At 40.8% G+C, this 27,306-nt stretch overlaps 1 protein-coding gene across 1 annotated transcript; it reads left to right on the forward strand.

Annotated features, from left to right (window-relative positions):
• The first annotated feature begins 254 nt into the window (after positions 1 to 254).
• gnptab (N-acetylglucosamine-1-phosphate transferase subunits alpha and beta) lies at positions 255 to 26,944 on the forward strand. The gene is made up of 21 exons (XM_053516152.1): positions 255 to 516; positions 607 to 692; positions 2,900 to 3,019; positions 5,826 to 5,876; positions 6,907 to 7,103; positions 7,668 to 7,732; positions 8,292 to 8,426; positions 13,146 to 13,307; positions 14,083 to 14,262; positions 14,537 to 14,707; positions 14,920 to 15,043; positions 15,137 to 15,346; positions 15,877 to 16,841; positions 17,182 to 17,381; positions 17,521 to 17,740; positions 19,081 to 19,194; positions 19,293 to 19,378; positions 19,469 to 19,567; positions 19,667 to 19,834; positions 21,078 to 21,168; positions 24,792 to 26,944. The coding sequence occupies exons 1-21, from the start codon at positions 385 to 387 to the stop codon at positions 24,855 to 24,857; spliced, it is 3,642 nt and encodes a 1,213-aa protein (XP_053372127.1). The 5' UTR covers positions 255 to 384; the 3' UTR covers positions 24,858 to 26,944.
• The last annotated feature ends 362 nt before the right edge of the window (positions 26,945 to 27,306 follow it).

Consider the following 27,306-nt stretch of genomic DNA (forward strand, 5'->3'; position numbering starts at 1 on the left):
TTTTTTCTTTTACCCCAAGCGAGACCATTCTGTTCACTTGCGCCATCTTGTTCCTGTAAGTCCCGCCTCATGCACTAGGATTGGTGCTTCTATCTAAAACCCATCTACTTATTGGCTATCATGACTGGCGAAAGATCAGGGAGCGTGACCCTATTGGCTTATCTATTTTTCATGGGGCGGAGTTTGTCTGAATACGTATGACGTCTGTTATCGCCCGGCGTCTCGTCATCAGCAACACGGAAGTGTGTGTGTGTGTGCGCGCGTGGATGTGTGTAATGTAGCGATCAGGCGCGAACTGTCAGGTGACAGCGTGAATCAGAGGCTGCGCGCGGATCAGCAGTGAGACGGATGAGTTAGGCAGCGCTGCGGGAGAGATGCGGAGTCATGGCGATCGTCGGTTCGTTGCTGAAGCTGCTGCAGCGGCAGACCTACACCTGTCTGTCCCACCGCTACGGGCTGTACCTGTGCTTCGGCGGGCTCGTGCTCATGATCGTGTCCGCCTTTCAGTTCGGGGAGGTCCGTGCTCTCATCAGAAACTCTCTGTAATTCTAATGTTTAGGACTGCACGTGACTGGTGTGTGTGTGTGTGTGTGTGTGTGTGTGCAGGTGGTGCTGGAGTGGAGTCGGGATCAGTACCATGTTCTGTTTGATTCCTACAGAGACAATGTGGCTGGTAAATCTTTCCAGACCAGGTGAGATCATCATGCACTGTTCCTCCATAAACACTTTCAATCTCAGTCGCTATATAGTGTGATAGTAAAAGTATGTGCACCCTTTACCATTACATCCATATGAGGTTCTTCTCCAAGCTAAAGTTGAAAGCACACAGTTGTCTAGAATGTCCTTCTATGCTGTAGCGTTACACCTTGTCTTCAGTGCCCCGGACCTCCGGCATGACACTGCCCCTGTGCACAAAGCGAGCTCCATAAAGGCACGGTGTATTGTGTGTTGCGCATTAATGGTTGGATTAAAAGAAAAGTCAAGAGCCCTAACCTCAACCCCAACTGAACACCAAACACTGACGGCACCCCTGTCCTCCTCACCCTGTGTTAGTGCCTGCTCTCGCGCATCAGACCTTGTAGCTGAATGGACAGAAATCTAGTGCGACTCATAATAACAAGAATGATAAAATAAATCTAAAAGAAACATGCAATCTACATCTAGTTGCAGGAAAATCTAATATTATAAACATTAGTATCCACTGAAAAATGTAAGACCGTGGTGAAAGAGCTATGTAGATTTTTTTTTTAAATCTTATATATGCTTAAGTGGGTAAGGCTCTAGGTTGTTGGTTTGGTGATCTAAGGGTTAGGGTTTGAACCTTGCCACTGCTGGTGCTGGTACCAAACCTGGTTAGACAAATGGGAAGGTTTTGTCATAAAGGGCATCCAGAATAAAACCTGTGCCAAGTTGTGAACGGGTCAAATGGTCCGCTGTGGCGACCCCTTGATGGGAACAGCCGAAAAAAAAGTTTTTATTCTATTGTAAATGGATTCTGGAACAGAAGTATTTGGTTATTGTGTCGTATAAGTTGAATTTTGATGATGTGAGTTAGTATGGCTGCGACCTTGGCCAGGTCTCCCTTGTAAACAAGATTCTTGATCTCAATGGAACTTCCTTGGAAAATAAGAGTAAAAAAAATGGGGTACACAAACTTTTAATTAAATAGTGTAATCCAAGGCAATTGTGTTGGTACACATTGCAGTCCCAATGCTACAAAATATATTTAAAATAAAGTTGCAGGATGGCTTATTGTAGGGCACTATCGCCTTGCACCTCCAGGGTCTTGGTTCGATTCCTACCTCAGGTCTGTGTTTGTGGGGTTTGCATGATCTCCCTGTGCTTGGTGGGTTTTCTTTGGGTACTCTGGTTTCATCCCACTAATTGGCGTACTGAAATTGTCTGTAGTGTATGAATGAGCATGTGAGTGTGTGTATGTTTGTGTGCCCTGCGATGGACTGGTACCCTGTCCAGGGTGTACTCTGCCTTGTGCCTTAAGTCTCTTGGGATCGGTTCCAGGCCCCACACGACCCTGAATACAAGATAAAGTGGTATAGATGATGAGTAAGTCACACAGTACTGTACGTTTAAGCTCTAAAATTCTACAGTCCTACAGCCTCCAGGAACGAACTGGACTCCGTTTTAACTTTAACACATCTCCTGGTATACTGAGCTTCCAGTCTCACACAGTATGATGCAGATCAATCCCTGCTATCCGCCTCACCCAGATAAGGATGGGTTCCATGTTGAGTCTGGTTTCTCTCAAGGCTTCTTCCTATTACAATCTCAGGGAGATTTTCTTTGCCACTGTTGCCGTTGTCCTCGGCTTGCTTATCATTTCGATTCATACACATTCACATTTCATTCAAACTTAAATCATTCTTTTGATTGTGTAAAGCTGCTTTGCGACAATGACAATTGTTAAAAGCGCTATACAGATAAAATTTAATTGAATTAAATTAAAATACAACCATAGCATTGGCACTGCACTGAACTGTACTTGTGAACCAGCTAGTCTGGTATACTGTAATACTTTGTTATTTAATTCCTTTGTGTGACTGCATGAACATTCATCTCAATCACCTAAGAGTATTCCTCTTAAGCGCTTAAAATGGTGCTGATGCAATAAATCATTAACAGATTAGAGGGCTTATTTACATGAAGTAGGAGAAACACTTGAAAGATATCCTGTGCAGACATATCGAAATGCATCTGTTTCTTTCTCTCTCCCTCTGTGAACATCCTTCTTAGGTCTCAAAGCAGGTCGGAGAAACTCAACCAGGAGTCGCTATGCTATACTGTGGTGCTCTTGTGTAAAAAAACGATGTGTCTGATGAAATGCAGGTTAAGGAAGAGAAGTGTGTGTTGCTTCATGCTCTGATTGCCCGTTGTCCTCTAGGCTGTGTCTGCCCATGCCTATTGACGTGGTGTACACGTGGGTGAACGGTACTGATGCTGACCTACTGAAGGACCTCCATGGAGTGAAACAACAGCTGGAAGAGGAACAGAGAAGGCTAAGGTATCTCTCTCTCATATTCTCTCTCTCACACACACATTGCTGGGTGTTACCTTAATGCATAATTATAACTTGTATGTATGTAACGTATGTGAACCCCTTTGATCAGAGACTGCACCCAAAACAGTGTTTAGAGATAATATTTACAATTATAGTCAATAACAGTCACTGAATGAAACATGAATAAGTTGGGATAAAGAATACATTTTTGTTGCAGTGTTTGCTGCATTTTGCATATTTATATGGTTGTGCTCGTGTCTCCGTCCTACTGTATATCTGTCTCAATGCTAAAAGTAGACATGGTTTTTAGAATTGTGTAGCAGTATGAGAAATTGCAGTCAAAATTTTTTAATCAAAAGTTCATTTATTATAGAATTTCAAATCTTGGGTAATATCCAGATTGAATAATTTAAACTTTAAGTGATTAATCCAAACTTTAGGAAATCTGTAGACCTAAAATAGCTTGAATTTGACTAATTGTAAGACTAATAGCTTTTACAGGTGACAGGTTCAGGAATTAAAAGCTGTGTACTGTATATACTGTATACAGAGACTTATTACGTACACGATCAGACACAGCACTAACATCACTGCTAGGTGAATCAAATAATATTAATTATCAATTATATACCAGTAAATTAGTGACGGGATTCTGGGCACCCAAGGCTCATTTACACCTGCTAGGACAAAAGGCTGGTATGTCCAGCACGATTGCACAGAAAACCAAATGTAGCACAAATTGCTGAAAAACAGCCATTTCTGGCCAGAATAGGAAGCTGTTAACACACGCAGTGCATTGCAGTTTGCTGCCAGTCAGGATGCCCATGCTGACCCGTTTCCACTGACAGAAGCAAGGTGTCTCTATATTGTGTGGAACATCCGCCATAAATGTCCTCTTTATTTGTTAAAGAAGTGATTGTCTAAAACAGCTTTTTTCTTGTTTTTGTCAGGCTTTAATTCTGTAAGTATTTATACTCCACACTTTTTAGTGTTCTAGAAATGACTGTTGTTTTCAGTATCAGAGTTTCTGTTATAGATGTGAGAGTCAGATTTGAGAAAATGTTTTTGGTTTAATGCTGCATGCAACATGCCTCAGAAGAAATAAGCGCCGGATGCCATGTTTTGTTAGCAGCAAGGCAGCTAGCTACAAGTAATGTGTGTTTTTCTCCTCAGAACAACCATTATCGATTTACCGAGTGAATTTGCAAACACTACAATATAAGTAATTTTAAGGTTAAGTTTAATTTTACTTATTTAATAGTAATGGTCAAAAAGCAGCTTTACAGAAATCTAGATACATAAGGGGTGTTGAAGTCAACTAGGACTGGTGATGAAATTTCTCATGAACGAAGGTGTAAATCTAATTGACATTTCCAGAAGACTTTAAGCACAGTATGGGGATGAGACTCTTGGCTGCAGTAAATCAGTTCCATTCAGTTTTATTTGTATTCCCGTTTAACAATGAGCATTTTTACAGAAAAAAACATAAATAAAAAATGTAAAGAAAAAAGCTGTCAGTCTGTTCTTGATAAGAAAGACGGTAAAACATTCGAGGAGTGCAAACATTTTGAAAAAGGCTAAACCTCTATGTACTGTATGACGATTCCAGCCAAGGTGGCTCTGAGCCACTGCAGCTGCTGCCATTCACCTTCAGCAAGTGGAACATCTGATGTAATAACTTGCAGAAAAGAAAAACATCTGTCTGTGGAAACACACAATCATTCATTAACACCACTTGCACATTACAGGAACTCGGCTGGGAGTTACCGCCACATCCCGGTACAGTCCTGACCTCGCTTTCCACATGTTTGGGGCTCTAAGGGAGTTCCTGGGACGGCAGACGTGCAGGCAGTCCCATCATGGCTCTGGCCAACTGAGAAAACGCTCTAATCATTCACTAGTTAAACACTAGATAGGTGCTTTAGTGTAGCAGAGAAATAATGGTAGTTCTCATTCTCATAACTGTGTTCTGTTATGTGCAATCAAAAGTCCCAGTTTTGACTTGAACGCCGCGTAAATCTAGTGAGTGAGTCAGTCAGCGGTGATGATGGCAAGAGAGAAAAAAAACTCCTTGAGAGAACAGGAGGAAGAAACCTTCTGTGTTTTTACTGTTGCTGTGAGCGGCCATGTTGATTTAACATAACATAACGTCCTGAAATCCAGGATTTAAAGAGGAGGAATATAAATAGTCGGTTGAGGAATGTTTACTTTGTAGTTTTTTTTTTTCTGGTCGGAGGTTAGAACTGATGAGGTCTGACCTTTAGTCGAGTACAGCATGAATCAGAATAGGTCTAAGTGGACTAAGACCTTTGGACGCTGTAGTGTGTGTGAAACGTACAGTTGTGAAAGTATGAGATATGAACAGGAAAAGTCTTTTCACTAGACAAAGACATTATAAGCTGGCAATAACTTTGAGCAATGGTAATGCAATTTGTTAGGTTTTTCCTTCTGAACAGCTTCACCCTGGGGTAATACTGTACATGTCTCTCTTTATGGGGGTCAAAAGGGCAATCTAAATTTTTTAAAATGTAAGTTTTATGTTTTGACCTATAGTTACCGGTTGAACCCCAGGACAACAAACCTTTCTTTAAAAGGGATTGGTCTCTTTAGACTCTTGTACAGTTCCAGAAATGTTTTAAATTCACTCTAAAGATGCATTAAAGCTGTTGTGGTAGCTGGTCACGACCCAACACCTTACTAAACCACTTTATATCTTTAGTTTTGTCCTTTAAATGCTCAACTAACCAGATTTCAGTGCATTACTTCTAAGCAATGAGCCGGAAATATTAACATGTTGTTTTTGACTTAGAGAGAAGCTGGGGCAGAATGCGACTGACACGACTGAGGCGCCCAAAGGAAGGTGAGGCAACTCTGAGCACACTGCATGCAATGTGTGCTGCTTGAGTAAGTGGGATTGTGGTTTGACTGTTTGAATGCGACCACGTCCTGTTTGGACGTCACTCACTCTGAGACATTTCTTTTTTTTCCTTCACTGCATTATTCTGAGATGTACCACACGTGGGCTGGTGTGGAAAGCAGCAGAAATGTGTAACGGAGCAGCCCGGGTGCATACATATGGCCTAATAAATCTTTTATTAAGCACTGCAGGGGTAAAGCAAGGCATAGACCCAGGTTCCCATTACAGATCAAGTGTGTGTGAGATTGTTAGCATCATATACTTATCTTGCAGATTATTTGCTGACTTATGGTTGTTTCACATGAACGCTTCGAGAAAGCTGTGGAAGGGAAACACAGTGCTTTATAACCACACCTTCAGTTTAAGGGCATTAAAGTACTTATTTTCATAATAATTATGCTTGCATATTAGGTGAAGTAAGCTATAGTGTTATAAACAAATAAAGCACTAGGGTACACCTTTTTAACAGATTTAAAGAAGTTAGACACTACACACCCGTCTCAGTCATGCCGGAATGTAAAGCCGTGCAGGAATGTAGTGTACTTTATAGGAAGTATAAGGTTTTTTGACAACTTCCTGCCTTGTAATTCCCCTTTAAATAATGCACTGGCATGTTTAGGGTTTTAATTTCACTGCAGATGCTGATGGATTTGTTTCACTGTCTCACTAATCAGTCACACTCACCCAAAGAATTAAGCTCTTCATCAGGGATGAACTCTTGACCTCTCTTTCTTTATCTTGTGTATTCTGCAATAAATGAGGTTTTCAGAATACATGAGGTTTGATCATTGTTGAGACTTTAACAGAAATAAAAAAAAAAAAGAGCTCATAATTCTATATCTCATGACTTTTTTTCATGTACATACCTGATTTTTTTTTTTTTTTTTTTTTAGGGTAACAGATTTTATGTATTGTTCTCTAATATGATTTTTGCTCTTATTTGACATCATCGTTATGTTGTGTGCTTCTCCAGACCCGAGTGCCTGCTCTCGCATTGCATTGTGGGTCCGGCTTTAGTGTTAGACCCGGCGTTGCCCTCCAACATCTCTGTGAAAGAGCTGTCAACTAAATCAGGTGCTTTGTCATCCACCAAGCAACTCCTGCAGGTTGCTAAACCTCTCCAGCCATCCAGCAGTGTGTCTGTACTTCTCTTCCACTCCCAGAGTGAAGGTTAGACGTTTTTTCATCACTTCTGTATCATTACGTGTACGTAGAATTTACCCTAAATTTTGGTGCGTTTTATACACATTGATACGCGAACATGCTCTTCTAGCTAAAGGAATTGGGACAACAAGTGTTCAGTTAGGAGTTAATTAATGCAAACCTCGACTTTAATTGTAACGGTTCCCCACAAATTTGTCTCGGAAGCAAAGGACTGGCATTCTCTGTTTAAAATCTGGTCATACTCTTTGTGCCTCAGTCAGGGATGTTGCTATGACAACCAGGATAAACCACACCACACCACACCACACAGGATAGGTGAATGGTCGTATCTCAGGAACCGTATGGCCTAAAATGGTGAAATTGTTTTTTTTTTCCAGGAAAAGTGAGATTTTTATGTACTTGTACTCCACAATTTCTCTAGGTTATTATGTTATGCATAAATTTACACACGCAGCAATAGGATATGAATATGCCTCTGATTCTACAAGATTGTCATGAATTTTCAAGATATAATTCACACATTTACATTTCTAATGAGAGGAAATGCTTTGTGTCCTTGTCTTTTCCTAGCGGATAAAGCTCACTCTGACGCTCCGAGGGACTTCCCGAAACACTCCGTCTCCAGAACCTATCTGGTGAAAAATACTGCTTTCCATTTAAAAAACAAAAACATCACTTTATTATTTTTTATGTACAACATTGCAGATTGGTGTGAAATAAAAACGAATATGATAGATAAATGAGTCTGTATATGTCGTAGTAGAAAGTGATACAGCAGATTGGGGGAGAACATGTGATTTCCTGTAGCTTTCTGGACTGCAGGTTTTTTTTTTTACAGTAATCGAGAATGAGAATCTTGCAGAAGTTGCAGGTTTTAGGCCTAATTACACTTTATTCTGTAAACAGTCTATACGATTGTAGAGCTAGTTTTACAAATAAATAAAAAATATAATCAGATTTAACGTTATATAAATTTATGATTGAACTATAAACCTATTAGACTGAGACTTGTTTTTAATGAGACTTACTGTTTTCTGATCCCATGTTCTGCATTCTTTTGTGACTTTCTCTCAACCTGTTTATATTTATGTGCACTAAAGTTTTCAATACAATTTTTTGCACTGCCGATATAAGAAAAAAATAAATAATAGTAATTAGACATGGCACTAATCTGAATATGATCTTCCCTGCTAGACGACAGATAAAGAGGCTCCTGGTCTGGTGAGGATCCAGACGCTGGCCTACCTGAGTGGCTTCCCGTCGTCTTTCAAAGACACCGAGCAGCTGCGGGTCAAACTACCGTCTGTGTTGACGGGCAAGATCAAACAGGTGAGAAGAGACGCATCGTGTAGAGACATAGTTGGTTGTACCTGAAAGGACCACACGGTGTCACATAAGAGCTGTGATAGAGCTGCTGCTTCACAGTGTGTGTTAGACTTGTTCCATAAGGTTTTTTTTCTTTTTTTTTTTTGATCACGAGGAGAATTTGCAGTTAAGAGTGTAATTACAAACTGAATAACTATTTTCCTATGATCTTTGAGTTATGTCTCCTGGAATCCAGATGAGGGTGTTGATTAGAGTAGAGTCATTTATAGTCTAGATTTAATCTGAGCTGAAATGAATAACATAGCCTGTGACTGAACAAGGTCATTGTCATTGACTGGATCTGGTGTCATTAATGCAGTTGGAGGTTTTCTTTGAGTTGATGCGTAGTGTCGTGGTTTTGGGTGAAGCCGTTGAGATCGCTTGGTTATGGGAGTGTAACTCAACCTTGTGCAGCTGTTTAGACTGGCACGACACCCACACACACACACACACACACCAAAGGGCAACGAGACTAGGCACCGTCCCTCTCTTTAACTCGTCTACAGGCTTTTTCTATGGAGTTTCCCATGTTTGTCCATCTGTCTGGTTCTGCTTCACCAGATAAGCGGCACATACCAAAGTGTGACCCAGCGTTTACATTTTCATGCAGTGGAGCTACTAGAGTGGCACATGATCACTTTCACTTTATTGAAGAACGTTGCTACTTCATTTCATTCACCGCCTTGTCACATTCAGGCTCCTGCTTATAACTTGATCTTGCTTTCATTGGATGACAAGAATAACAATCATGTGATGTTGTCTCCTGTCCTCACATGGAGGCGTAAAGCTGATGGGCCGTGCTGCATAAGGTAGTGTGTATACACACACACTATGTGTGGCTGTGGCTGATGTGGCCGGAGAGGGCTGTTTGTGTTTCTTGGGCGTGGTTTGAACACTTTCTCATTATGTCTGACACATTCTTTTTAACTGGATGTGGTGTATCTTTGAGCTGAGAAGGAGGTGACAAGCTGGCGAGGTAGAGAAATGTACAGACATAGATAGTAGCAGAAAGGAAAGAGAGAGACGAGTGTTGAAAGGCAGAGTCTATCTATGGGGCAGGTTAGACTTGCCACGATGTTGATGAAAGCATTACCTTGACCTCTGTCACTGACAGATATATTTGTGGGACACAGAAAGTGACATAATCACTTTAATTATCTCAGTTTTTTAATATTCTCAGTCTTTAAAAATTTAGTGTCCAGGTTAGAGGGACCTGGTACACACAATACACACGGCCAATACGCACGAAAAGAAAAAAGTGGATCGGAGATTTCAAAGTTATTCAAGTTAAGATCTGGAAATATTTACATATCAGGTTGGGGTCATTTGAACAGTAATCGAGAATGATGAATCTTGCAGGAAGTTGCAGCTTTTAGGCCTCATCAAATTTTAAACAGTCGATAAGATTGTAAAGCAAGTCTGAGGTGAGAACTGAAGTGCTTTAAAAACTTCATATCAGCTGATGCAACAATTTGGCATCGCACTACGTCAAGTCCAAATATCTGAAGCTAATTTTAATTTGTGATTTATTTCCTGGCTCACACTTTGTATTTAAACACACACATACGCACTGCACCTATCAGATGAGTTTGGCGATGTAAACATCCCTGGTAACCGAGTTACTGGGTAAAAGTTATTTATGGATTGGAGGCGGTCTGTGGTCCAATCTGTCGGAGAGATTTAATAAGGCATGTATAGAAGAATGACAACAGCAGTGGTTTGTGTGTGTGTGTGTGTGACAACATTATAAGAGGTGATAAAAGACCCTGATCCCATGAATGCACTCATCATTAATGAACCTTGATTTGGCGCCAGTAGTTAGAGACGTGCACTAATCCATCTGAACTATTCCTGAAAAGGAGAGAGGGAGAGAGAGAGAGAGCAGGAATTGCTGTAGCTTTAGGCTGGTTTAAAGATGTTCGAATTTGTTTTGGACTGCAAAATTGGTTTATGTTATTTCAAATTAAAAGCGCGGTTTTAGTGCATGGGAGAAGTCAGAACTGTTATTACATATTGTACTGTAGTTGCAATAACATTTATGGTGATATAGTTACCCTTATATACTGAGCTACTCTGAGACCACTGCAGCTCTTTTTTTTTTTTTTTTTTTAAAAAGCTCTCCTTTAAAAGTTCACTTTGAATATTATTGTCTGAAGTGCCTAGATACTAAAGTGTGATCAGCGTATACATTTTTCATGTACTGGAGCCACAGGATCAATTCTTGATTTCGCTGTAGCTATATTGAGAGCTTCTGGACGATGGCCTGAATAGGGCAGTCTTCCCTCTCTACCACCTGGGACAAAAGCCCTATTCTGATGCATTAGTCTTCAGGGCAAAAATTGCAACAGTGGGCATCCATACAAAACCATATTAACCTGGGAGAGAGCATGATCGAACAGCCCATTTCACAGCACCGGATATGGGATTCCCCTTATTGTGAGATCAATCAAAGGGCTGGTGAAGTACGAAAACCCTTTTACAACAGCCAGCCCTAAACTGCCTTGGCCCCTATTTTTGATGTTGCTGAAGTGGAAGCCCAGTTAGCTTTGCGTCCAAGTGCACACTTTTTCGAGTTTGCTGTAAGCCCCTTACAGCTGAAGTATCTCAGGACAACCCTCAGATGGTTTCCTATATTATTTTGCCATATAGGAAATAAGCAATGGCAAATGCATTGTGTAGATTGATTCTGTCCATTAGACATAAAAAATGTCAGTGGAGCCTAAAACAAGCCAAACAGAGGCGTGACACAGGGGTATCACCTGCACAGAGAGGAAAAGGTCACTTTTCACAATATATTGGTTTCCAGGGAATCTATCAGTACCACTTTGGTTCAGTCCAGTGTTGAACACAAATAAACCACATCTAACTTACCAGTCAGTTTATTAATGTGAGGCATCAGATATTGTGTCAAATTTAGACACCACATTGATTCTCCAAAGTCCAAACTAAAATAGACTGTCTTGACAGTCTTGATTGCTCCCATGTTAAGCACAGGCTTGAGTGCACACATTTTGTCTATTTCAGGTAACCAATATGGGCAGCTTTATACAATCACACCTGGAGGAGTCTCCGTGTAGTGCTCCATTAAGTATCTGGTAAACTGTGTGCAAGACGAGAAGTGATCTTGTATCCTGTTGTGTAACATTTTGTGACCAAAGAGTTCAATACCAATTCTTTTAAAGGGGACCTTGATTAAGAATAATGGGCACACTGGCTTCACTACTTGTGAACATCGCGATGAATACCCAGCCAATAGAAACCACAAGATGGTTCAATAGGTTCATTGCCCAGCCATGAAACTATTAGTTCCCTATCGCATTCGTGTACCATCAACTGGGTTGTTTCCTTATTAGTTTGAGTGTCTTGCATCATTTGATATAACCTATCCTTAATAATAGAAATCTATGAAGGTGTTAATCTAACATTAGATTGGATTTCCTGACTTTCACATACTCTCCTCTCAAAGCATCAAAGACATGCCTCAGGGAACTTCCCCTAGATGTTCGTAATGCTGAGTCACTGGCAGCGACGACTATCCTGTCTAACCTGTATGTCTGTTTCTTAGATATTTGGGTTAATTCCCCCCAACCCCTCCCAACAGTGTTTAACTGATGGTACTTACTTACTGTAGTAACCTAGTAATCAGTGTAAGGATCTATCTAATGGTGAAACTTCAAAGCACTTTTGTAAGTCACTCTGGATAAGAGCGTCTGCCAGATGCATAAATGTAAATGTCAGGGACTCGTCCCGTGACTGCTCCAAGGGGAGTTCCCAGGGGATAATCCTCGCCAACGGTTGAGAGGCGGAGCCCCCTACTTTCTGTGGCTTCCTGACAGGGATCTGACATTGGCGGCTGTCGAACCGACCTCCATGACAATGTTTGTGCACATTTTACAGCATGTCTCACACAGGAGCCTGAACACTTATTTTTAAAATGCCTGGCTTCCACACAGTGCCAACACACTGGCTTGGGCTTTGCCCCAAATCTAGTGGTCACTTTATCCACTACCTGTCAAATGTAAGGCAGAGCATTTAGAAAAGCAGGAGAGGAAAATTGGGATGCTGTGTCTAGGGGGCTGAATTTGGAGCCCTGGCACCTTCGTTCCAGTGAACCGGAACTGGGGGAAAGATGGGAGGGGATACGTACAGCAACTTTCAAGTGGTCCTCTGTCACCTGCAGGACTTTGTTCAGGGACGGTTTGCCATTCCTGTTGGAAGTTAGTACTCTAGTACCAGGAGGTTGTTGACCTGTACCATGTCCAACTCTCCTGTCATCAAGCACTGGCAACAGGAGTCCCTCAGCTGCTGTGCGGAGGTAAATACACTCCTTAAGTGTCTGGTCAGCGCGCTGCAGAACTCTCTTGATGCAGTCATGTTTCAGCAACAGTATTTCTGCCAAGCTGGGCTTTCTCCGATACAAAGTGGAAGAGCCACAGAACCTGCATAAATTAAAGCCCTTATGGAAAAGCAGGCCAATAACCTCTACAGCCCAGTACATCGTTTGGTGCAAATTATTTTGCTGGATCAATTATGTGTTGTCTGACTTTTATTCAATCTTCCTCCCATAACTATTGAATGAGTTCCCGTTTACTGTGCAAAAATAGTATAAATAAATTATCCAATAATATATTTTGTTACAGTTTGCTGAGCTACATTAACATGATCTTGTATATTGTTCCCCAGTTTCAGCTATACTCTGAGGCCAGCATTGCTCTCCTGCACCTGAACACAGCTCAGGACTTTGTAGACCTTCAACAACAGGCCAAGAAGAACCTGACACTGGATGGCAAAGAGCTCACCGTCAGTCCTGCGTACCTGTTCTGGGACCTCAGTGCTGTCTCACAGGTAACATCCAGAGCTATACATGCTGTCTCAGAGATATAACATATGATAATAACATACCAGTTCAGATGGAATGCTACGGAGTGTTCTTTATGGTCTTTAATGATCCATCTGTTTTATTAGGCAAGTTCTGTCACGGGTTGGTGTTACCTTTTCACCTGTTCGAGATGAAATGCTGATGTGCCTTAGGTGATCAAAGACATTGAATTAGGACTGCCTTAATTCTTATTGGCGGGGATTCTATAAGACATTGAACATCTTTTTCTGATATCCGGGTCCATGTTCACATGATTACATTATATAGTTGCTGCTGATTTGTCAGCTGCACATTCAGGCCACATGCAGGCAGTGTTATTCAGTCAAGGCTCATTTGGTGTTTAAAAAGCCCACTGTGTGTCAAGAAAACATTACCCTAATAACCCTACCAACACCTTCAGCCCAGCCTGTTATATCGTATATTGCACGTGTTCTATATTGCAGGATGCTTTACCTTCCCAGTCACCCAAGTCCAAAAGAGCACCGATGAGGTGTGGTACAATAGGGGTATTTGTAGCCTGACAAATCAGCAGTGATTTTGTGTGTCAATATCCATCCCAATCTCTAAGAGAAGTTTCCAAGAATACATAGAACAAAGAACTAAGGATGTCATTAGAGCGCAAAAAATAAAAGCGAGTCTTTTAAACCCAGTATTAGTCTTGTGTACCTAATAAAGAGGCTGGTGAGTGCATGTATGAAGAGAGAGAGTGATAAGGATGTTGTTTGTGCTCTGGTTCCCCAGTCGAAACAGGATGAGGACGTGTCAGCCAGCCGCTTTGAGGACAATGAGGAGCTGCGCTATTCGCTGCGCTCAGTGGAGAGACATGCCCCTTGGGTTCGACATATCTTTATTGTGACCAATGGGCAGATTCCGTCCTGGCTAAACCTGGACAACCCCCGTGTTACTGTGGTTAGCCATGAGGTTTGTGACTGATGTACAGTATAGTTGGATGGTGAATATAAATTTGCCAGTTTGTGTTTTATTAACCTCAGTTTAGTGTTTCATCTAATCCTTCATCTAAGCCAATTCACTGACATGTATATTTTTCTTCTCTAAGTTAATTATTTATATCAAGCTTCTTCCATTAGACAAAAATTTTGGACATTAGCAAGATCTTTATTATACAGTCTAGTGTAACATGCTTATTTTTAGCAGGATTTAGCAATTAATTCTGTTTGTTTTTCCGTCCTCCCAGGAGATCTTCCAAAACCAGTCCCATCTGCCAACGTTTAGCTCTCCAGCCATTGAAACGCACATCCATCGGATCCCAGGCCTCTCACAGAAGTTTATCTACCTCAATGATGATGTGCTCTTTGGCAAGGATGTGTGGCCGGATGATTTCTACAGTCATTCAAAGGGTCAAAAGGTCAGCAGGTTAAAGAGTCTTTTGCTCCACAGGATAACACATTTGAGAAGTGTTCATTGTTTTTGATGTATTTTACACCAAATAAGAAAGTTATGGTAGAATCTCTTTGCGGGATTGACACTTGGACATGGTATACACCCGTAAATGTAGGATTCTTCCAAGAAAGTATTGTTATTATAAAATCAAACAACAGACAATTGATTTCCTCACAGGTCTACCTGACCTGGCCTGTTCCTAATTGTGCTGAGGGCTGCCCAGGCTCCTGGATCAAGGATGGCTATTGTGACAAGGCCTGCAATAATTCTGCCTGTGACTGGGATGGTGGAGATTGTCTCGGTCAGCCTTTTCATCATCTGTCTGGTTCTGTAGGCTTTTGGTAGGCTAACTTTTGGTGGGTAACTAACTTTTTGTTGGGCTTTGGTTGTTCAGGTGGAGCAGGCACCAATCGCTTCGGAGGTGGGGGAACCGGGGGGGGAGGAGGAGCTGGACAGCAATGGCAGTTTGGTGGGGGTTTAGGAGGTCTGGCGGGTGTGTCTTTCTGCAACCAAGGCTGTGCCAACTCTTGGTTAGCTGATAAGTTCTGTGACCAGGCGTGTAACGTGTTGTCCTGCGGCTTTGACGTGGGAGACTGCGGGCCAGGTAAGTGTGGCGGCACAAGAGTGCGAGGTGAATGATGCTGATCATGCTAAAGGCTAAGTCATGAAAATGCACTCCTGTCTACTTTAATAGGAACTCCTGTTCAGTTGTAAAGTGTGGTTATAGGAGTTACTCTGTCCTTAAACCAATCTGGCCAGTTTCCTTTGATCTCAACAGGCCATTTCCACCCACAGAACCACCACTCACTCAGTGTTTGTGTTTTTTTTTTTTGGCTGGTTAGATAACTGCATAGGTGTACCTATTAAAGTGACAGGGGCTTGCTTATAGTCCACTGCAGATTGTTTATAAAGATGACATGTGATGTATTTTTATTCTGTGTTTGCATTTGAATCATTTATTGTTATCTGTTATTATTTGATCAGTGCTTAATTACATAAAGTGGATCAATAATTTTTTACAAAATCAGACACCACACACACGGGTATAAGTAATATTAAATAACTATTAAAATAAAGCTGCATTTTGCATTGTTTGTGTGTGTGTGTGTGTGTGTGTGTGTGTGTGCGCGCCAGACCATTTCAGTAAGCTGCATCGTGTAGTTCTACAGAGGAACCAGACGCTCTACACACTACCTCAAGGCGAGCTGCGTCCATATTTCAGCTTTTCCTCTCTGGCCCACCGCATTTCAGAGGCTCAAGTCGGCGACAACCCTGTGGTCCGCCACACGTCTGTGGCCAACAAGTGGAAAACAGTGCACCTGCTCCTTCTGGAGGGCTACAACGCCACCCAAATCCACTACAACCTGACCTTTCAGGGTGATCATGAGTTCACCATGAGCTTCACTGTAGCAGTGGACACTCGCACGCTTCCTAAGCTTAACACATCTGAAACAGTGCAGGAGGTTAAAGATAACGGTCCAAAGCCCACCAGCGCAAACCTCGAACTGGAGTTTGTGTTCTCGGACATTCCAGTCGAGAAGCAAGGGCCGCGAGTGCAGAAAAGTCCCCCTGGAGCGTTAGAGCCGGTCATCGAGGTGCCTGCACTGAACGCATCTCTTTTGCCCGAGGAAGTGAAGCATGAGCTGCAGAAGCTGGATGAGAAGATTCTACTCGGTGACATCACTGAGAAAGGCTACAATCTGACCAAAGCCAAATTACTGAAGGCTTTCCAGAGAGATGAGGCTTCTATACTTCAGGGAAACAATGGAGCATTTAAAGAACAGGGAGCAGCAGGGAAATCGGATGCCAATCCGAGTCAGAATAACAGAAATAAACCAGGACAGGGAGGTCCTTTTGTGACTGTTAAGATTGACAGTACGACTTTGAAAGATCAGCCTCGAGCCTTGGGCACAGAGAAGATTCCCAACTCCATACTGCTTAATTCACTCAGAGGAAACAAGGCCAAGGAGCAGCTTCACTACAGAGGTGAGGGAGACGAGGTTGTGCATCATGGCGGTCGTAGGCTCCAACACTACCCAGGGATCGAATGGAGCTTCCTGCCATGGGAAAAGAGCAGATATTTTGAGGACCTTCTCAAGGTGAGGCATCACTGGGCCCTGGGGGGAAAAAAGTTATTTTTATGTTTATATTCATCATCATGAAGGTCTTTGATCAGTTTTCTGCCCTGATACGATGTAAAAATCCCCCAAAAGCAAAAAAGAAAAATGTATGCAACCTTAAAACTATTCCTCATTCCTCCTGAACCCTGAGCAGACAAGAAACCCAAATGTTTTTACCTTTTTTGTCTTTAATTCATCCTTACACTGTAAATAAAATAGCTAAGTAAATCGAATAGTTAAGCACACAGCGAATGGTCTTTCTAAATACACGAGAAACAGTAACTGTTCAGCTTCAAGTCCTGCTGTCTGGCTTCCACAGGAGGGGGAGCGTCTAGAGCGAGAGCTGCAGTATAAAACCGACAGCGCAGCCACCGGACGGAGATTGCAGGACACCTTTGCCGATTCTCTTCGCCACGTGAACAAGCTACTGAACGGCAAATTTGGTTTCACGTCTCGCAAAGTGCCTGCACACATGCCACACATGATCGACCGGCTCATAATGCAGGAGCTGCAGGACACGTAAGAACCACAACTTGAGTTTTAGAGATGAATGATGCGGTGTACAAGACGATATATAAATGCCATTAATATAAAAAGTCCATATAAACCTGTTTGTGTTCTTCTTGAGATTAACTTTTAGTTCATTGTTGTCTCTTAGCTTTCCTGAAGAGTTCGATAAGACTTCAGGCCATCGTGTGCGCCACTCTGAGGACATGCAGTTCGCCTTCTCTTATTTCTACTTCCTGATGAGCGCACTGCAGCAGCTCAACGTGTCGCAGGTCTTCGATGAGATCGACACCGATCACTCGGGGGTGCTGTCTGACCGGGAAATCCGCACACTCGCAACTCGCATCCATGAACTCCCACTCAGCCTGCAGGTAACATGCTGCACAGCTGGAATACAAAGATAATACAAAGATAAAAGACTTTCCCAAATTGCTTTATTTTTTCCCTACAAAATCTCATCAAACAAATATATTAAGTTGGAGCAAGAAGAGAAATCCTGTCCGATGCACATATTTACATTTTGATCTTACTGTATAACGGGACTGTGAAAATCATGTCAGGTGGTGCAAGGATATAATGCTAATGATGTCATCAGCCAGTTTGAAGAAAAAAAGATAAACACAGGCCCTGATGCGCACTATATTGGGTACTGTATTCTTACGTTTAAACTGAAATAAAAAAAAGAATTATGGCTTGATGCCTCTGTCGCATTTACTAGCCGGCCCCTATCCAGAAAATGGCAAAGACGCACACATGATTTATCGAAAGATCTTTGTTTATTATTAGCAAAAAGAGTAGGTTTAAGCTTTTTGTTCTTTTGATGTACTGTATATCCCATATATCAAAAGGAGAAATATTATATAAGTCATATGGAGACCCGGCGACAGAGAGAGAGAGGATAAAAAGCACATTTTCCCGTTCGGCAGATCAGAGCCGGTATGAGGGCATTACAGAGTATAAGCAGCCGACACATCTCAATATCAACTGCTCAGAAGAGATCATTTCATATCTTACAGTGTAGAATCTAATAAAAATCAGGAAAAACCATGGAATTAGAAGGAGTGTCCAAACTTTTGACTGGTAGTGTTCATTTATCTGGACACCGGCTGTAGGAAGTATTACTTCATAAGGAATGAGAAAGCAGAACGAGGGGTTTTTTTTACGGACGTAAAGGCATGGGAAAGTTTACACAATATCAGAAAGCCTTACGTGTATGTACAGTAACTGAGTTGTAACTAGAGATGTTGCAATATCATTTCTTCTTTTCTGGTATTGATTTCATTTAAAAGCAAGATTTATTTTTTCCTGAAACACTCGACAGTTTTTTCACAGTCGAAAGACTAATATTCTAATTAAGCTAAGGAACAACAATTATTAATGTAAACCAAATGTATGCACATAATCACAAACATACAGTCTCTTTTAAAATGTTCGCACCATACGAATATTTTATTGCTACGAGTCTCATCATCGAACTGTGTTTCTTCACCTCGTTCACAAGAATTTTCATCACAAGTCCTGGTCGTCTCGTATTAAGTTCAATTCCAACTTTTACGTTTTGTTACAGAAGCTGATATGTGATATTTTTAAAATCTTTTGATAAGACGATACACAATTTAACTATATACAGTATGACATTAAATCTGATGCATATTAATAAGGTCTAAAGTGTGTTTTTATTAATTATTTGATTTGGTGTGATTTGGAGTAGGATCTTACAGGTTTGGAGCAGATGCTGATAAACTGCTCGAAGTCCCTGCCTACTAATCAGACCCAGCTCCATATGGTTAACCCCACGCAGGAGGCCTACTACGACCCCAGCATGGTGATAACCCCTTTATCTTCATTCTTTTTTTTTTCTTTTTTTTAACCCCTGTTCTAGTTCCTAATAACTTATAGATGTTCTTTATTTCCTGTGCGCAGCCTCCCATCACTAAAGGTTTGGTGATTCACTGCAAGTCTATAGCAGAGAAGATTCAAAAAGCCTTCAAGGACCAGAACAAATACAAGTAGATCTAATACATCACCATCATCTTCCTTTATAATAATGATGAAGTATTGCTTGCTGTTAGGTAGCACTCAGCACTTTCTTTGTGTAGGTTCGAGATCATGGGAGAAGAAGAGATCGCTTTTAAAATGGTACGAACCAACGTGTCACATGTGGTAGGCCAACTGGATGACATCAGGAAAAACCCAAGGTGTGTATCCGGAGCTTTTCATCTCTAATCGCTGCTTTATAGTGTTTGTATCAGCTGTGTTATTTATTATTGTTCACATCATCTCTTCTCCTCCTGTAGAAAGTTCATCTGCTTAAACGACAACATAGATCACAGCCATAAGGACGCCAGCACAGTGAAAGCCGTGCTGAGGGATTTCTATGAGTCCATGTTCCCTCTGCCATCGCAGTTTGAGTTGCCTCGCGAGTACCGCAATCGCTTCCTCCACATGGCAGAGCTGCAGGAGTGGTGAGAGCTGCAGAAAGTGTGAAAAAAACACCGTCTGAGAACAAGAATGTAAAGTAGCAAGGCGTTCGTGTGACATTGTGGAGTCAGTCATGTAACCTGTTGAAGAATAAGGAAGAAACACCATAGACACCGGAATGAGGATTGCCTGTAATGCCAAAAAAAACTTAAACTGCAATATCTTAGACAAGCAAATTGGGTTGTAATTTATCACGATATTGATATTTCTCCATCATCTCTCTCCAGCTCTAATGCAGTGTGCTAGTCAGAACTGTACAGATTATTCTATATTATAGGTCTATCTAGAATATTTGATCTACAACATGACTTTGGTTAGATTTTCCAGATCAGGTATCATTTTAACCAAAACTACCGAAGTATCAGGTGTTCAGAGGATTAACGGGAAGTGTGAATAGCTCTATAATTCATCTAGTTTAATCACGAGCAGGTGATCTGTAGCGCTTTTGTTGCTCTGTTGTTCAGGGTTGTTGTTTTTGTCATCACAGTAGGACGTCAGAAATATAGCTGTCAACAGGCTGAGGGAATCTGGGAATGAGCGATGCGTGTGTTTATTTTTATGTTCATGTGGGTGTACTTTAAAGAGGTGTTGCTTTGCCCCGGTTCACCTTTCTCTAAAACAACAAGATATTAGTGTTTTAAACGTAAAGCATGAAGTTTAGGATTCATCTCGTACTTCACGTTGTGCGATTATTAGTATTTTCTTTTGGGCCACGATAAGTAGTTTAAGTCAAGTTTGCATCATCCCTGTGTATGTGTGTAACATGAGTCTCAGGGTTTGGGCTTTTGTTTAGCATCCCAAACCGAAGCCAAACAGTTCCTAAGGTCATAAGCTGCTGTTTGACTGTAATAGAGAGCTTTCTGGATTTTGAAGTATGGATGGTTATGTTTGGAGGTCATAGTTTCCAGCATGTAATCTATCCAAACACACACACACACACACATATCTCCACAGAGTGGTGACAGGATTGTGATAAGTGGCTCTCTGTGTGACGATGATGTCATCGTGTTTTCCTGCCGTCTCCAGCTGGGGCTCCGCATGACCTCACCCTTAAACCGTCAGATATTTGAGTCTTCCAGGCATCGTGATTGTAATGATTGTGATTCTTTCCACATACACTTTATGTACACATTTTCAGATTCAAAAAAAAAAAAAAATCCTGGAGCATGACGTGAGACGGTGTGAGGTGTACCATCACACTGATGTTGACCGCTTTGTGTTTTCCAGGCGAATATATCGGAACAAGCTGAAGTTCTGGACTCACTGTGTACTGATTACCCTGGTTGTTTTCACAGTCCTTTCCTTCTTTGCTGAACAGGTTAGTGTGTTTTGTTTTTTGTCCTATGAAATCCTAATAGGTCAGTTCACACACCCTTTTATTCATGTCCCAGCAGTCTAAAAAAAATTACTGCTATTGGTTACCGGTAGATCTGGAAAACTGACATGTGGCACACACACTAGAGCATGCTATGATCGACCTGAAGCAGCTGGTTTGTGTTTCTCCCTTGTGAGTGAGGGGGCTTAAACACACCTACAGAAATTGGAGCTGTTGGTCCTAATACAGAGCTGAAGATCATGGATTATCACAAGGGGGCAAAGCATGTCTGAGAGAATACTGCAGCAGCAACTTTAGTTAAAGTGGCACCTTGGACTGATTTCCATATCAGGGTTATTTGAAAACGTAACTTAAGTTTAAGTCCCTTTCCCAATTTCTGAAATTCTTCAGACGGTTCTTGGTTGTTTGGTTCTGTGACGTCAGGTGCCTTAAATTACTTCCAAATTAACTACGAGTTTGCACAGTGTGTTAATTGTAATGTCCAATTACCATGCAATCCTGTAGGACTCATGACCTGTGCCAAACTCCTGTCATAAGCTGTCTACGGACATACATGCTGTGTATGATTGACCTATGATGTACTGTTTACACCTCACGATTTGCTATAAATTCTACAAGTGGTGGTAATGGAGTGTAACAACACTAGGACTTTGATGTTTAGTATCACTCCACGTCACAGGTGTTCTAACGATCACAGTACATTTATTTACAATAGTCTCGAGCATGGGTGTAAGTAGGTCAGGACTAAAAGCACCTGATAATGTTGTCATTTTAAACAACACTTAGTCTCCCCAGTAATTGCTTCTAAGTTGTTCTGAATTGCCTCTGAACCATCTGTGTTATAGCTGTGTTATGAATCTATAACGCTGTAGATCTGATGTGCTTCTATCACAAGACTGAATCCCAGATCCCTAAGTGGCAAAACTTGCTTTGTGGAACAAGGGATTGTACACCCTAGTGCAAAAACTGTCCATTTACCGCTATTTTTGGATTCAACCCAAGAACCCCGCAAGTTGGCTGTCATTATAAAGCAGAATAAGTAAAATATAAAGTAAATATATAAATAGAGTTTCATAAATCTCCATGGTTTATTTTCCTCTTCTTTTGGCTCAATAGCACCAGAAATTTTAAAACTACTTTTTCTACTTTCCAAATTTTCTCATTACTAATTTATTGGAATTGTGTTGCTAAAGAAATTGTCATTTTGTTACCAATAATGATTAATGAGTAATCGATTATTGATTATTAATATATTTAACTGTCACTTAATACAAAACACACAACCTTTTCATTTAAATTTAGGAATATGGCAAAGGGAGTGTTAAGTATTTTAAGAGGGATCCTTTAAATGTTCTATAAGGACCCTTACAATAGAGCCTTTCAAATAATTCTTAACTTTTAACTACATGAATGCTAACTGAGAAGCTGATATTAGCTAACAAGCAACGTTAGCAATAATATCTATTCAAAATTACTTAAAAAAAAATCTATTAAAACAGTAAAATTAGCAGTTTTATATACTGAACTGTATATAACCGAACTTGTTAACAATGGTAACGACACATTTTATCTCAGTTTAAGTTTCATTTGGACAATTTTAGTTGAACGTTAATTTAATTAATAAAGCCAATATTTTGAACAAATAAAAACATTTATTTAAAAAAAAACAATACTAGAAATAACATTTAGTGCACGTGTGACCTTTTGTGTACAAGTTAATATTCAATTCAATTCAATTCAATTTTATTTGTATAGCGCTTTTAGCAATTTTCATTGCCGCAAAGCAGCTTTACACAGTCAAAAGAATTATTTAAGTTTGTATGAAATGTGAATTTGTATGAATCAAAATGGTCAGTTTGTCCCTGGTGAGCAAGCCGAGGGCGACAGTGGCAAGGAAAAACTCCCTGAGATGGTAATAGGAAGAAACCTTGAGAGGAACCAGACTCAACAGGGAACCCATCCTCATTTGGGTGAAACAGAAAGCAGTAAATGATCTGCATTTATACAGTGTGTAGGGTGGGAGGCAGTTCAGCTATAATAGCTGATGTTAATTGATGTTAATATGAAGTCCAGGTAGTTATTGAAGACCCAGGTAGACTTGTAAGAAGTTCCAGTCATGAACTATCGAACTGTCAAGTCCCCAGAGAAACAGTTGCCAACACCAGTCAAGGCCAGAACCATTTTCTAGGTAGAGAGAATCATTCCCAGACACCAGACGCATCCCAGAGAGACACACGGGGCATCCATGTGACGAGATCTTCAGCCAGAAGCGGGGCACCAGGATGGGTCAGACAGGTCCGGAGGGCAGAGGGAGTCTGGATCACTGGCAGCTCAGGAACGACATGTGTAGCTCGACAGAGAGAGAGAGAAAGAGTGAAAGGGGGAGACAGGAGGAGAGAGGAAAAAGAAAGAGGGGGGGAAAGAGAAGAAGAGGAGAGATGGCAGTTAGGTATGGTCACAGTCACACGATGTATAATGTGAATGTATATTAACTGTAGAGTGCAAGCAGAGACTCCGGCAGGACTAACTATGACAGCATAACTAAAAGGGAGAGCCAGAAGGAAACACAAACATGAGGGCTTCCTGACATGTAAAGCAAACAATCACCGTCAGCAAACCTGAGTGATCAATGAGAGTGAGGAAGACAGCATCTAAACATACCAGTTCACCATAATACTCTACGTCCATGAGTCCCCCAGATCTGCTCATTTACCTATGGCAAATCTATTTATAAAAATGCTTGGCTAAATAAATAGGTTTTTAGCCTGGACTTAAACACTGAGACTGTGTCTGAGTCCCGAACACTATTTGGAAGACTATTCCATAACTTTGGGGCTTTGTAAGAAAAAGCTCTGCCCCCAGCTGTATTTTTCATAATACGCGGTACTGACAAGCAGCCTGCATCCTTTGATCGAAGTAGGCGTGGCGGATCGTAAGACACTAGCAGTTCGCTCAGGTACTGCGGCGCGAGACCATTTAATGCTTTATATGTCAAGAGTAGTATTTTAAAATCAATGCGAAATTTCACAGGGAGCCAATGGAGTGAAGATAAGATAGGGGTGATGTGCTCATATCTTCTGGTTCTCGTGAGGACTCTCGCTGCTGCATTCTGGACTAGCTGAAGCTTATTTATGCATCTAGCTGAACAACCAGACAGTAAGGCATTACAATAGTCCAACCTAGAGGTGATAAAAGCATGAACTAGTTTTTCTGCGTCGTTTAGCGACAATAAATTTCTTATTCTGGCAATATTTCTGAGGTGAAAGAATGCTATCCTGGTAGTTTTATCTACATGTGCTTCAAATGAAAGGCTGGAATCAATAATCACACCAAGGTCTTTCACTGTTGCATTTGATGGAACAGAAAGGCCATCTAAAGTTACGGTGTGATCTAAAATTTTACTCCTAGCTGTATGCGGTCCTATGACTAGAACTTCTGTCTTATATAGGCATGGAAGCGATGGAGAATCTTTATGCAAAACATGATTGATAAATTCGTTTCCTTAAACTTCGGTGGATGGTTGTTGATCATTCCTAGTCCTGACTGTATTTGACATTTAGTCATCACTGAACTCCACTAATTCTAAGGTGTTTTCCTGTCTGTAGCTGATCGTCCTGAAGCGGTGGCTCTTCCCCAGACGCAGGGTCAGCAAGGAGACTGAACGTGTGTGAGAATGCACTCCATGTTCTTCTAAGCTTACTGTGAGTAAGCTCTAAGTCCTGTAGGGTAACAGACTAAAACCGGGCAGGTTTCCTTGTTTTGTCCCCACCGGAGGAAGAGCAGAAGAAATTTCTTGCCAGAGGTAATTGAATGCCAGTTGCATGTTTCCTCCACGTGAAGGTGGGACTGAGAGACGCTGGGCGTGTGTGCATAGAGGACCTCAAACACTCCATTTTGTGCAATTACTGTGCTAAACTCAGTGGAAGACTGTGGACATCCTTAAGCTCAAGCTGAATTTTTGTTTGTTGTTGGATCATTATCTGTTGGTCTAACAGAATTTTAAACTGTAATACATGATTTTGTTGTTTTACTCAAGCTGTTGTTGTTCTTCCCTCGTTTTGGTATTTTGCATATCAGTGCCTTTTATCTTCCCTTCCTGTACTGTAAGTGAGAAGAAACATGTGAGGGATCATCGCTAATGTCATTGTCACTAATTCTAATTGTTTTTATTTGCTTTATTTCTGATGTGTTAAGGAGTCTTGAGTTAATTACAGTGCAGTTGTCTTCTGCATTTGTCTTTGACCTTATGTGTCTTGAGAGTTCTGTTCTAGAATCACACCGTCTAATCTTTACCTTCGTGTCCAAACATGCCTCCGCTTTTCCAGTCTGATTTTAACTGCATGGTGTTTGTGGCATTCCTTGATGTCCTGACTTGGTTATAATGCTTGAGGTAAGACAGCTGCGGAGAAAATCACTCAAACTTTGTATACTTATAAATGACACGTTAATTGTTATTGTAAGATAAGGAATTTTTAGAAAATTACTTAAAACCCATTAAACATGCACAGATGTCCTTAAATTTAATGCAAAACAGGCCTCTGATTAGCCCTGCAAATGCAAATGATGTATTACATAAATTTGTAAAGATTTTCTTGTTATTTTTAGAAAAGCTGAAATGAGCCGCCTTGCACCTCCAGGGTCTGGGTTCGATTCCCGCTTCAGGGTCTGTATGCATGGAGTTTTCTAGTTCTCCTCGTGTTTGGTGCGTTTCCTCTGGGGTCTCCGGTTTCCTCTCATGGTCCAAATACATGCATATCAACTTATTGACATCCCCAAATTGCCCGTAGTTTGTGGTTGTGATTATTGACCAGAGGTCATACCATGGTTGTAAAAATGGGAATGAATACAATGGTCACCTCTGGCCTGCACAGCCCATAGTTGGACTACAGAGGTTCCTAGATGAATGGATGAAATTTGTCTGATTTATTTTCCATAAAATTTCCTTCTGTTCCATGATGAAATGTAATGAATTTAGAAACGAGTAGAGGATCTACATCAATCATCAGCCATAGAGTGTATTATCAAAGGCGTGTTTCAGGAAAACATTGAAGTCATGTTCTCAAGTGTGAGTTTTTCTCCATTTCAAATTATTTAGGGACAAAATATAACTTTGATAGGTATTTTTTAGGACGGTGTTAAACATTTGCACCAGATTGCAGGTGAAACGGCAGCATGGTCGGATCTCTGAGCCAAGCTGAGAGCCAGGTTTGTGTGTCACTCTGAGCTTCTAAAGAACTACTAAGCTAATTAAAAGTATTTCAAAAGTGTATGAACGATTAGAAGCAGCGAATTCTGTCTCAGTTTGCATTTTTTTAAATTTACATGAATAAAATTTCTTCATGTTCAGTAAAACCATGTATTATATGCAATGTATTTAAAAAATTACGTGCAACAAGTACAGAGGATCGGCATCCATCAACAACACTTCTTCAAATCATGCATGGAATGTATAGCTACAGTAAATTAGCAATGAGATGAGTGTTTATGAGAAAAGTTCAGGTCATTCAGCTCTTTATTGAGTTCTCTGTACATTTTTTTTCTTTTTTACAAAATAGCAATTTGGCTTTTTCTGTTCTTTAAATAAATGTATAAAGAGGTTAATTTAATTCTTATAAAGTATTGCATAAATCCATCCCTTGGTTTTGGACCGTATCGGTGTGGACTTTATCTTAACTGTTATGTTTCACAATGACCTTGAACAAGAATTGATTTCCCAGGGATGGAGAGAATCAGATTAAATGTGTAACTTTAAGTAAAATGTGTGCATTTATTCATTTACATTTTTATATTGATATATTGATTGATATGATTGATGTATATTGATTATAAAGATTATATTTAAAGTGGGCTTACAAGTCCCAAGTTGTATCAGGATACAAACCAAGCATCTGTAGGCATGTGACAAATTAAAAGAAAAACCAATAATTGTTTAAGTAACAGTTGATCCACCACCAACCAGCAAATATTGCTGCTGCTTCTTCTGAAATTATGGGTGGTATAAAGATTATCACTTTGTTCAAGACATGATATTCAAGCAATAGATTACAAGATATTTCAATATTCATTACATGCTTTTAGTACTAAATAAAGGGTAAATATACCTGCTTGCGACAAATCGGA

The sequence above is a fragment of the Clarias gariepinus genome, chromosome 2, assembly GCF_024256425.1.
Source record: "Clarias gariepinus isolate MV-2021 ecotype Netherlands chromosome 2, CGAR_prim_01v2, whole genome shotgun sequence".
Classification (NCBI taxonomy): Eukaryota; Metazoa; Chordata; class Actinopteri; order Siluriformes; family Clariidae; genus Clarias; species Clarias gariepinus.